At 39.0% G+C, this 12,847-nt stretch overlaps 1 protein-coding gene across 1 annotated transcript in view; it reads right to left on the bottom strand.

The window, feature by feature from the left end:
• The window catches only part of CD302 (CD302 molecule), a 14,469-nt gene extending 10,240 nt beyond the window's left edge, over window positions 1–4,229 (bottom strand). The window contains exons 1-3 of the mRNA XM_011991548.1: window positions 4,119–4,229; window positions 1,666–1,782; window positions 811–984 (exon numbers count right to left, since the gene is read on the bottom strand). Of these exons, the coding sequence (XP_011846938.1) occupies window positions 811–984; window positions 1,666–1,774 (283 nt within the window). The 5' untranslated portion in view covers window positions 1,775–1,782; window positions 4,119–4,229. The remainder of the gene's footprint in view (window positions 1–810; window positions 985–1,665; window positions 1,783–4,118) is intronic.
• Window positions 4,230–12,847: the final 8,618 nt, after the last annotated feature.

Raw genomic sequence — 12,847 nt, 5'->3', positions numbered from 1 at the left:
AAAAAAAAAAAAAAAAAAAAAAACCTTCTGATGGGTCAGAAGAAAACATTTTAATTCCAAATGAATTATAAACTATGATGTAGTTTTTGTTTGCCTAAACAAAGGATGTTCTTATGGAGAATCGAATTCCCTGTAAAGTAACATGAGATTTCTAGAATTATACATGATTATTCTTCACCACTTCTGCTCACTTAAATCACATGCAAAGAGATTATAATAATTCCTTTAAACAAGAAATTTTTGACCTCTTGCAAACACTAAGCAGATAGAATAAAAGTATGCCTATTTCATGTGATCTGGCCTTATCTCCTAAATGTAAGAGAATTATAATTTGAGTTCCAAGAGACTTAAGAGCAAACCATCCTATTAATATATTCTGAAGTCTTATTCTCTATTTTCCTTTCTTTTCTTTTCTTTTCTTTTTTTTTTTTTGAAACAGAGTGGTGCTCTTTGCCCAGGCTGGAGTACAATGACTTATTCACCGCTTACTGCAGCCTCAACCTCCCAGGCTCAATTGATCCACCCACCTCAGCCTCCCATGTATTTGGGACCACAGGTGCACACCACCATGCCCAGCTGATTTTTGTATTTTTTGTAGAGATGAGTTTTCGCCATGTTGCTCAAGCTGGGAACTCCTGCACTCAAGGAATCCACCGCCTCAGTCTACCAGAGTGCTAGGATTGCAGGTGTGAGCCACCGTGCCTAGCCTTATCCTATTTATTGAGGCATACTTATCTCAAAATTATTTTAAAACCAGCCCTACTTTCCCTGCCCCTCCTAGAATGGAAAAACACCTTCAGTCATACTTACTAGCTGTTTTGCATAGTGTTCCTTCCACAAAAGAAACTTCACAATTTCCTTTTTTCCATTCACCTGTCTTGATGTGCAGAAAAGCACAGGTGTCAATTAAATCCTCCCCATCATCTTGGTCTGTCCACTTATCAAATGTCATATTTGAATTATCAAACCACTTGAAACTCGCATCTGTCAATTAAGCAATATTTTCAACATTATGACAGTTTTAAAAGGTGTTCAAGTCGAAAAGCGTGTAGGATTAAAGGTGGAAAGTTACTAAGGTATGTCTGGTCTAAACTTTTGGTTGTAGGATTAAAATTAGAAGGAGGAATATATCCTGTGTACAGCCAAATCATCAAAAGCTATCGATTTAAGAGGTTTCTGAAGATGATTCAGTTTTTGCAAAAATATATACATGTATAATATTCTTATGGGAAAAGTCAAGAAAAATAGTTAAATGTTAGTAGTAACCTTAGTAATTTCATTTCACTTGAAAATGTTTACATACGTACTTTATATTTGTCTACAGTGATGATAAATACATTTATATAATAGAACCGTGATAATTTACTCTATCCTTAGCCTATTAGTTGCAGATGCTAATACTAACTTTTATGATCATGCTATATTACAAAAATACTGAGCCTTAGAGCCACATTTTAATCCAGACAAGAATCAACTGTGGCTTTCATCTGTGTAACTCATTGAGCTATGCAGATACAAGCTGTGGTACGATCATAGCCGCACACTGAAAATGTAACACCTGGAGGCCACAGGAATCATCAACTTGAACTAGAGAATTGAAGAGCCATCAGTTTTACTACATTAAAAAAGAACAAAGTCATGTCCCACGAGGTAAATATCACTTACCATCTGTGTCATAAAACATGCCTAGTAGGATATCATCTGAGCCTTTCCATTGCTTTTTCAAAGTATCCAATATAAAAGCATTTTCTTCTTCATTATGTATGCTTATCATGTCCGCTCCTGAAATTATTTTAAAGAGAAAAAAGTCAGCATATTCTAGAATCAGTGAAAATCACTAGGTAAATAAAAATAATAAATAGTTGCTTAACTTTCTATATATATTAGAGCTGGACAATGAACTTTGATCTTACGGTTCATACAAGCTAATAAGGTTACAGGGACATGTCTTGGCTCTCAGCCTTGAATATGATTTATGTCATTGAAATTACGTTTATGTCTCAGTATACCTAATATAATTTTTTTTTAAGGGATAGAAAACAGTTGTAGGGGCCGGGCGCGGTGGCTCATGCCTATAATCCCAGCACTTTGGGAGGCTGAGGCGGGTGGATCACCTGAGGTCAGGACTTCGAGAGCAGCCTGGCCAACATGATGAAATCCTGTCTCTACCAAAAAAATATTAAAAAAAAAAAAAAATTAGCTGGGTCTGGTGGCACGTGTCTGTAATCCCAGCTCCTCAGGAGGCTGAGGCAGGAGAATTGCTTGAACCCAGGAGGTAGAGGTTGCAGTGAGCTGAGATCACACCACTGCACTCCAGCCTGAGCAACAGACTGAGAATCCATTAAAAAAAAAAAAAATGTAAAAAGGAAAGAAAGAATGAACAAAAAGAGAGAGAAGAAAAAGAAAGAAAAGAAAGAAAGAAGAAGGAAGGAAGAGAAAAAGAAAAAGACGAAAAGAAAAAGGAAAAGGAAGGAAAGAAAGAAAATAGTTGCAGGGGAAAACTTGATTTAAAAATATTCTAAGACCAGCAGAATTGCTATTATTTTATTTCAGCTGCGTTGAAATAAAACCATATTGGCATGTTGGAAATTTCGTCTTGTTTTCACAGAGCCGATGTTCATGTAGGACTTTCTCAAAGGGAAACAACATATATGTATTAAGTACTATGTGGCACTTTAATAAGATTAATAATTTCAGTGTTTACATTTATTCCTTCTATAATAAATGTATATGATTTTGATTAAAGTATCCCTAATACAGTTTGAAACATTCTTCCAAATGTTATTGTTGAAGAATATAACAGTAATAAAAAGCACCTTTAGGCTGGGCACGGTGGCTCACGCCTGTAATCCCAGCACTTTGGGAGGCCGAGGCAGGTGGATTGCCTGACCTCAGGAGTTGGACACCAGCCTGGCTAACATGGTGAAACCTTGTTTCTACTAAAAATACAAAAAATTAGCCAGGCATGGTGGTGCACCCCTGTAATCTCAGCTACTCCAGAGGCTGAGGCAGGAGAATCACTTGGACCCAGGAGGCAGAGGTTGCAGTGAGTTGAGATCACACCACTGCACTCTAGCTTGGGCAACAAGAGTGAAACTCCATTTCAAAAAAAAAAAAAGTGTCAAAATAATTAGAGGCTCAATTGGGCCCAATAGCCAAATATATAAATAGCCTCCAAGCATAGTCTTTAAAAAATGACATTTTTTGGCTGGATGCAGTGGCTCACACTTAAAAATCCCAGCACCTTGGAAGGCCAAGGTGAGAGGATCACTTAAGGCCAAGAGTTTCAGACCAGCCTGGGTAACATAGTGAAACCCCGTCTCTACAAACAAACAAACAAAATAGCTAGCGCACATCTGTAGTCCTGTCTATTCAGAGGGCTGACATGGGAGGATGACTTGAACCCAGGAGTTCAAGGCTGTAGTGAGCTGTGATCATGCCACTGCACTCAAGCCTGGGTGACAGAGCAAGATCCTGTCTCAAAAAAAAAAAAAAGATATTTTTATTTCAAATATTTTACAATGTGAAGTTATAAATCTATTTCCTAGAGAACACTGAGTGTATGCTCTAGCAAATCGCCTTTTTATAATTTTTCCTTGATATACTCTTTTTTACTACAGTCTTACTTCATGGTCCTATGTAATCTGACTTCAGCACTTTCCAGGAGAATAAGTGATTAAGAACTCTAAGCCTAAAATCCAACAGACCTGGGTTAAAATCCTGGCTTTGTCAATTATTTCCTGTGTTACCTTGAACAAATAACTGAAGTTAATTTCATCTCTCAATAAAATGATGATAATACACTACTTGATAGGTTTGTTATGATAATTAAAGCCAGGTAAGTATATGGTGTGCTTAACCACAGTGCCTGGCACAGGTTATGCATGTTGAATAGACCCTGCTTTGGACCATATTGTCCAACAACTGTCTTTCAACTCCAGGATTAAATATATACCCAATTCCACTGCCTGTAGCTTGTGTGTTGTCAAATAAAAGTTGTACATTAAATCTTAGGACCCAGTTAAAAGTCAGATGTGACAAAATCAGTTTTTAAAGAAATTAATGAACACTGTTTACTAATTTGTGAAAAAACAAACAGAAAAGAATAAGCCTTTTACCATGGTCAGTACACTGATTTCTGACATCCTCTATGCTTTCTACTTTGATGGCTTCTTGGAGAAAAATGTAGCAATTGTCTTGGAACTGAATCCAAGTAGATGAAGGACAGTCTATGTAGAAAAAAGAAGAACACTGTTAAATAACTTGAGAAAAAGAATTACATGAATTCCCAAAGATAAGGATATTAGATATTAAATTTTCACACACACACAAAGGCAATTTCCTTTGTTAAATCTTTATTAAAATAAGAAATCAACCAGTGTAACAGGAATTTGTTTCTCTCCATTATACATACGGAAAAAGAGAAGTGTGCCAATGATTCTCTTCTGACTTTACAGAGCAAAGATACAAGTTTTTAGGTTGTTTAGGAATTCAAGGCAACAAACTATCTAGAAGACAGCCAATCAGGATTACACACTTCTGTTTGAAGGTTATCTTTGCAGTATTTAACAATTTCAAAAGTCTTAAGACTTTTACAAGGCCCTGTTGTTCAAATTATACTTCTAAGAACAGAAGAGAAAAAGAAGTTGCTAGCTTATAAATATTCACACAAGTTTTCATATTGCACAGGAAAACGAGACTGATGTTCTTATGAATGTCCTTAATTTAACACCTCATCAAAGTAGATTCTTTAAGGTAGTTCAATGAAATAGAACCATAACTCTTCCTCTACTGCTCTAAGGGGACATCTCCTTCACCTCTATCTTGGTCTCTTTTTGTTTATTATAAAGATGTGCATTTTTAAGCCTAGGCTCTAGAACCACTGTGACCCACCTAAATTTATTTTATATCCAAGTTTTTTTTCCTTCCAGCTGTTTTATAAGCACTTGAATTACACATATGACTACCTTGGGTTTAACTCTGGTAGGAATCTAGAACTCTCCCACAATGCTGGCTTAAAGATACGGTTGTTTTGCAGCAAACACTTTGCTTTGGGAAAATGTTCATTATGAAACATTAAAACAATCTGGCTATAAAATTACATGATACCAACATTTGCAAAGCAAAGAAGTCCAGAATAGAGTCAGGAATTGGAGAAGCCAGACAGCTTTGTAGGAGGAAGGTCTGAAAACAAGACACTTGGTTGAAAGTCTGTATATGGAGCAGGTAGATCCTTTCCCTGAGAAATAGCATTCAGCCGTCTCAGGTTCATTACACATTTCTGCCACCTTCTTTGAAAATCTGGTCTTTATTCAGAGAAACTCTTATTCCTTCAAATCCACTTCCAGGAATTTAATCTAGATTTTCTAGTTGTTCTTAATGGGAGTATTAGTCCTCTACTCCATGATAGTGAGATGCAAAATTCCATCTTTTATACTTTTCAACAAGTTATCAACAACTGGTCACCTATCTACCCATCATCCGTATCAGACATTTGCTGAGCAACTTCTACGTGTCAGGTATAATGTTTAGAATCCAGGCAGAGGGTGTATGATAAAAAGCACAGTTACAGGTACCTAGTAAGGTCTCCATAAATATTCATTGAATGAGTGAACTAGGATGTAAAGGCAGATTTCTTCCCTCCTTCCCCTCTCTGCTGCCAGAGACATGACAGAGGACACAGCAGTCATTTCCAGAATAAAACTCAAACTGAAAGTCAAAAGGGCAGAGGCTCTAAATTACAAACTTCGATTACTCTTTCTCTTCTTTTTTCCCTCTTTTACTTTCGTCTGGTTCCTTTTATTGCTCTTTTTCTTTTACCTTATGGATTTTTTAAAAAATGAAATGGAAACAGACTGCATTACCACACTGAATGACATCTGAAACACTTTTATAAATCATTGGCAATTATTGAACCACAGGTTCAGAAATGCACTTTTGTATTATTTCTAGTCAAAACTACAGATACTGTTTTCTACTTATAACAAATAACTCGACAATATACAAAAATGAATTAATTTTTGAAATACCATTTATATAAAATAAAATATGTGTAATAAGTCCACAAAAATATAATCAACACCCAAGTCAAGCACTTATAGTTCTTTTTTTTTTATCTTTTGCTCCTGGCATGCTGTGAAAACATGTAGTTTTTATACTTTATAAATTAAAACAATTCGAAGATATGATCTCTAAAACACTGATTAAGGTATATGCTTATTTCAGCGGCAGCTCATGTGTCAATTCTCCATGAAGTGTCTCAGCCTTATCTTCCTCTAACCTATGACTCCTCTGAACATCTGTAGGACTTTTAAACTGCATTATGGATGAGAGGCCTTTTCTGGCAACAAGGACTAAAGACATGCTCAGGCTACAAGATGATAGATTTATTGTACAGATACGTGGCCAATAAGAAAACTGAGGATGCTATCTCAACAGTCAAATAGGCTTAGCGTTCATATACTAGGCCCCATATTGGGCTGATGCCTACCTAGAGTAGTCAGCTTTTGATTAAGGAAATTATCCTTATTCCAATTAGTTGTGGCTAGGGTTTTGAAAATAATATGGCACAAATCATAAGAACTATGGGTAGTCATTCTTCTTTGGAAAAGGCAATGTGTTACCCTCTGACGGCCTATACACGTTTACATAGCACTCATTAGATCCTGCTTTATATAGCGGCTATCTGATATGCATCCTGCTTTCCCAAATGATTGTTAACTCCACGACAGCAAAGATCATGTCTGAGATCTAATTGTATTCTCAATAATAACTATCCTTCTGCCTTGAACATGACACTGGAAGGGATGCATAGAAGTGGGTCAATACAGGACTCTGGTTAAGCCCATTAGGTTGTAGAGAAAAGTCTGGCTCTGACTACACAATCTTGGACATGTTATTTAACCTTACTGTGTCCCGGTTTCCTTATCTGTATAATGGGAATAACAGTACCTATGTGAGGGGGTTGCTGTTAAAAAATTGTGCTAGGTGCTTGGGATTCCACAGTGAACAAAAAGGAAAAAAGTTCCTATCCTCCTGGAAATTTATGTTCTAGTTGAGGCAGATATGCAAAAGGAAGACAAATATGTAAAATAATATGTTAGATGGTGTATTGTGGTCTATTGCTATGTAAAAAATGAGCAGCTTAAAACAAGAAACACTTACTATACACAGTTTCTCAGGGTCAGGAATTCAGAAGCAGTTGCTTGTCTGGGTGATTCTGGCTTGGGGTCTCTATGAAGTTACAGTGAAGATGCTGGCTAGGGCTGCAGCCATCTGAATACTGAACTGGAGCTAGTAGGTCATCTTCAAGGAGGCTCACTCATATGGGTGGTGAGCTGGTACTGGCTGTGGGCAGGACACCACAGTTCCTCACCACGTGGACTTCTACACAGGGGTGCTTGAGGGTCCTTATGACATGGCAGGTAGCTTCTCCCAGAGTGAGTGATTCAAAGGAGGGCAAAGGTGGACATGCAGTGCTTCATATAATCCAGCCTTGATTGTCACACTGTATTATCCTACTGGTTATTGTGTTAGTCAGGGTTCTCCAGAGAAACAGAGAACCAACTCTGTGTGTGTGTGTGTGTGTGTGTGTGTGTGTGTGTGTGTGTGTGTGTGTGTGTGTGTGTGTGTGTGGTGTGTGTCCCCGAAAAGATAGGAGGGAAAAAGTCACATGGATATTTCAGGCAAACAGAGGGAGTAGCAAACACAAAGCTCCTGTGTTTGCACAGTATGGGAATGAGTATGATGATGATAATGATAACCAGCTACTCAAAGACCATTGATGAATAACTAAGTAATACAGAAATGGTCCGGAACTTAATGATGGACGACTTACGATTTTTTGACTTTACAAGTTTATTGGGATATAGCCCCATTCTAAGTCGAGGAGCATCTGCATGTGACAAGACAAAAAAAAACCTTTTTTAACAGTTTTGTATAGAAAAAGAGAAAACAGACTGTTGACTCACTTCCCCAAAACTTTCAACTGTCTTCTCCTTAGGCTAATTTCAGCATTAGCAGTTAACTCCAGTTAATTCAACATGGAACCCCTTTTCTCATGCTATAGATCAGACTGTGTGCCCCAGAAACAAACTTTAAGCACTACTCAAAAGGTATATTTGTACTTTGAGAAGAACAGGGTTCAAATAGAGGCTGGACAACTCCTGTGAGGAGAGTTGTTGACGTTCATGCACCTCATGAGCAAAAGGCTAAACGAAGTCGTCTTCAATGCTAAGTATGTTTGCTATAGTCCTAATATAATTAAAAACCTGCCCATTAAGCTCTCTGCAAAGGGGCTTTCTATGACTCTTATTTCTTCACAGCAGTCCTGAATGATAGGTTGTGATTAATAATGCACTTAAATGACTCTTAGGGATTTTATAATTTTATAATTCTTTAATATGTACAGAAATTTAGGAGCCTCATGAATATTTTAGAAGCTGTACTTAGCACAACTCCAAAAGTTTCTATATAGATCCTCTGCCTAAAATTGTCATATGCTAATAGAAGATAGTATCATATCCACAGGAATGCTTTGCATTACCAGTCAAATCTAATAGAACTCTTGGTTCCTTTATAAGTTCTCTCTTTTTTAAAAACAAACAAACAAGCAAACAAAACAGGCACAGCATGAGGAAGTGATTCTTGGGACATACTTGTTCTAAACGTTAATGAAGGAAAAGGCAAAGACTTCTTTTTTGTTTTCATTGTCAATAATAAGACCTTTGCTCCTCTCCCATTAAGATATGAGTTGTAGTCACATAACTTCTGCAAGGGCAACTGTGGCAGAGACAGATGAAGAGGGGCTATTTATTACATTTATATGTATGGAGGAGGGAGTGGCTGTTACAAGTCCCTGACTAATCCAGAGATTCTGTGGCTGTACTCTGAGCTGCAAGATCTCTCTGAATCCCAAAGAAACTGAGGCACTCTGATACCCCATCCCCTCTCCATATCACTCTTCCCAATCTAGCTTTTAAGACATGCATCTCCATATTCTCCCATCACTTCCCTCTTCAGAAGGGCTATGAATAATATTTTTTCACAGAAGGGTGTGCCATTGTTAATCTGTACCTTTCTCTTTGGGCATCACTGGTCTATTTTTTTTAAAGATTCGGTCTCAAGATTTGCCCTCAAAATTTAAAACAGGCCAGGCGTGGCAGTTCACACCTGTAATCCCAGAGCTTTGGAAGGCTGAGGTAGGAGGATCACTTGAGCTCAGGAGTTCGGGACTAGCCTGGGCAACAAAGTGAGACCCCACCTCTACAAAAAAAAAATAGCAGGGCATGGTGGCATGCACCTGTAGTCCCAGCTACTCGGGGGGCTGAGGTGGGAGGATCACTTGAGCCCAGGAGGTCAAGGCTGTAGTGAGCCAAGATTGCACTACTGCACTCTAGCCTGGGTGACAGAGTGAGACCCTGTCTCAAAAAAATAAAAACAAAAAAAATCCACAAAAGGAATGAAATACTTGATATGCACAATAAAAATTATGGAAAGTAATCTTGCTGCAAAACTAGTTTTCAACACATAAGCAAATTGTTAAAAGATTCTCAACAGTAAAAGAAGTCCTGAAATAATACCTAATTGTAATTTCACTTTTTCATTGGAAGAAAAATAAACATTAACATTTCAAAATTTATTTTAAAATACTCTAATATTTAATCTGAGATAATTTCCCCTGAAACATAACTGTACCATACACAAGAGTCAGAAAAGGTGGCATCAGGCCGGGCACGGTGGCTCACCCCTGTAATCCCAGTACTTTGGGAGGCTGAAGTGGGCAGACCACGAGGTCAGAAGTTTGAGACCAACCTGGCCAACATGGTGAAACTCCATCTCTACTAAAAATACAAAAATTAGCTAGCCGTGGTGGTGCATGCCTGTAATCCCAGCTACTCGGGAGGCTGAGGCAGGAGAATTGCTTGAACCCAGGAGGTAGTGGTTGCAGTGAGCCGAGATTGCACCACCGCACTCCAGCCTGGGTGACAGAGTGAGACTCCATCTTGGAAAAAAAAAGAAAGAAAGAAAAGGTGACATCAGTAGATTAAGATGATTTAAGGCTTTGAATTCAATCTATGAAATGAGTGCATAGCAGAGGTAATATAATTTGAAAAAAATTGCAATCCACTTATCCCACCTACTTTTTAAATAACTCACCTAAATTTTTCATCCTTTTATTATAACTTAGAATAAAGTGCAGGTACACAAATCAAACAAAACAAAAATCCACAAGATGGTAAAATCTCTGTTATTATGGAGCTTCCCTCTGGTAAGAGAAGCAACAAGCAAGACAGATGAATAAACACGATGCATTCAGAAAGGCTTGGAAAAGATAAAACATGGAGATGTGATGGAGAATGTGGGTGTTCAGGGAGGCTTTGGAGAAGGTGACATATGAACAGAGATCTGAATGGTGGAGGTAGGGGCAGCCATGCCAAGGACTGCAGGAAGGTGGTGTGCACAGAAGGACCAGAGGTGTTGGAGTACCCAGATACTGTTTACTCCATGGATACACAGAGTGAATGACAGGAAGGGTGGTAAGAGATGACATCAGGGAAGAAGGCAGAGGCACCTGATCTAAGGCTTGTAGGACATGGCAATTCAAAATCCCTAGATTCTGATCCACATGATGATCATGGAATGAGGACTTACTCAGAACATGCTTGTTATGTCATGCCAGGCATAGGAAACCACTGACCAATAAACACATACTGATCATCTACTATGTGCTTAAGCACCCTTACAGAAAAACTTTTTAAAGAGATGCCATGGATTTTCACTCAGAAATTTAAAGAATGTTTTGTCCACTGTGATTTTCAAAATAATAGCAAAGAACAACATAAGATCACTTCACTAATAACCTCCAGAATGACAGAAAATAACTGATTTCCATTTCAATATCACATTTATATGCAATACCCATATTTATTATGCAACATCATAAGAGCTTTTCTATTAAGATCTTGGTATTCAGCAACAAACTCTTTCTTAACTTAGTTCTAAGCCAAATATGACCCCTGATCTTGCTTGGATGGGAGATTTGTAAAGTATTATGAAAAACACACTTAGTTTTTCAGCCCTATAACATTAGCATGTATATGAATGTGCTCAGTAACCATAAACATCCAATACACATAAGGTGGTATTCATATGTTTTCTGGTTGCAACAATTACCCTTCATTTTGTATGAAGAGAATAAAGGGAAGGAAATCAAGATGAACCACACCTGTAACAGGGACTAGACGTGGAGTTTCCACTTAATGCTCCCAATAGCCCCGTGAGGTAAGTATTATCTCTGTTTTACTGAAGTGCAGATAAGTTGGTTAACTAGCTAGGTCAAAGCTCACACTCATTTCTAAATTAATCCTTAAAGCTTCCTGACTGAGAGAAGCTGATTAATTAACAACATTAATTTATTCATCATGCACTTTTCTAAAGCTCTTGAAAAGCCTATTGATCCACACTGGACTTATCAAAGGAAATACACAAAAATTTCCAAAGGGAAATTTGCCCTCTATTGCTGGTCAAAACAGCTTCACTGAAGAAGAGACATACCAAAATCTAGAAACTGATTTTCTTTAAAAGTCTGACAAGAAAGAAAAATCTGACAAGAAAATTCGACTAGCCTAAAGTACAAATGCACAGCCTCGCAGAGGGTGGTTTACATGAGAGTTGAGATGTTACTGGCTTGCAAAATGAGGGTGTGCAGAAGAAGGGTTCAGAGACAGCCCAGCTTTGTCTTAGACAAAATTAATGTTCCCAGTCTGAACAGTGTGAACATGGGCACATCTTGTTTCTGCCCCTTTGATAGGCAGCAAGTGGCATAACCAGTCATAAATGCTGGTCCACAAAAGCTTTCAAGAAAGGAACCTTGGGTTCGTATGCAAGTTCTGAGCTGCTGCTGCCTCCAGCACTGAGGTCCACTGAAATATTCCTGTCAGCAGACTTTGAACAGGCACTTATTATAAAAAGGCAGTGAAATTCGGGGCCGGGGTTGGGGGGGAATCTCTTGCATTTTATTTAAATCTCTTGCACTTTATTTAAGCCCACACAAGTACTAATTTAGTTCTTGTTTATTTTGCTCTTTAATTCCCGGAATTGTTCAGTCAGTGGTGTTTTTGGAAGTCTCCCTTCTCCAGTCTCCCCATCCACATATTTTTGACATGCTTGTATGGAAATTTTTTTTAAAAAAAAAAACCAGTCAATAGAATTGTGCATTTTCCTCACAAGTCATTTTGTGAGTGAGTGGTCACGTGTGTGATTTTTCAGATGTCACTTGCACAACAGCAGACTAGAACTTTAAAACCCCTTGATTTCAGTGAAATCCAAGCTTGGCCTGTTCCCGTTCCTCTTCCATCCAGGGGTTATTTGGCTGAACTGTTTTCCTGTTTCAACAACTTGAACACCAACCAACTAGACAAACAGTGCTGCTTGCAAAAGAGGGCCTGCTTCCTCCAGCCCCCACCCCCATCCCAGCAACCCCACCCCGGCCGCGCACCAGCTGGGGAAATCGCCGCCAATGTCCCCGCTTCTCATTTCAGCCTGAAATGGCCCTGGAACGGCGCCCGTCGTGCAACTCCAAGTCCCTCAGTTCTCCGGCCAATCGGCCTAATTTGGGGGTTCCCTCCCCGCGGAGTGGGGTCTGCACTGAGGATGTGGACTCCAAGGAAGACAGGGCCCCCCCGTATTCTCGGCCACCTCCCCTCCCCGAGGGCAGGCGGGTGAGAGGTGACCCGGAGCCAGGGCCCACGGGGGACGGTCGTGCAGGGAAGGGCGGGATGCCCTCGGGTGCGCGAGGACGAAGAGTGTGCGTTGGGAAGGGGGCGAAGGCGGTCGCGCGCAGTCC

Source organism: Mandrillus leucophaeus, unplaced genomic scaffold, assembly GCF_000951045.1.
Source record: "Mandrillus leucophaeus isolate KB7577 unplaced genomic scaffold, Mleu.le_1.0 Scaffold110, whole genome shotgun sequence".
NCBI lineage: Eukaryota > Metazoa > Chordata > Mammalia > Primates > Cercopithecidae > Mandrillus > Mandrillus leucophaeus.
Note: the sequence above shows the minus strand (reverse complement) of the source record. Positions and strands in the feature narration are given on the sequence as shown.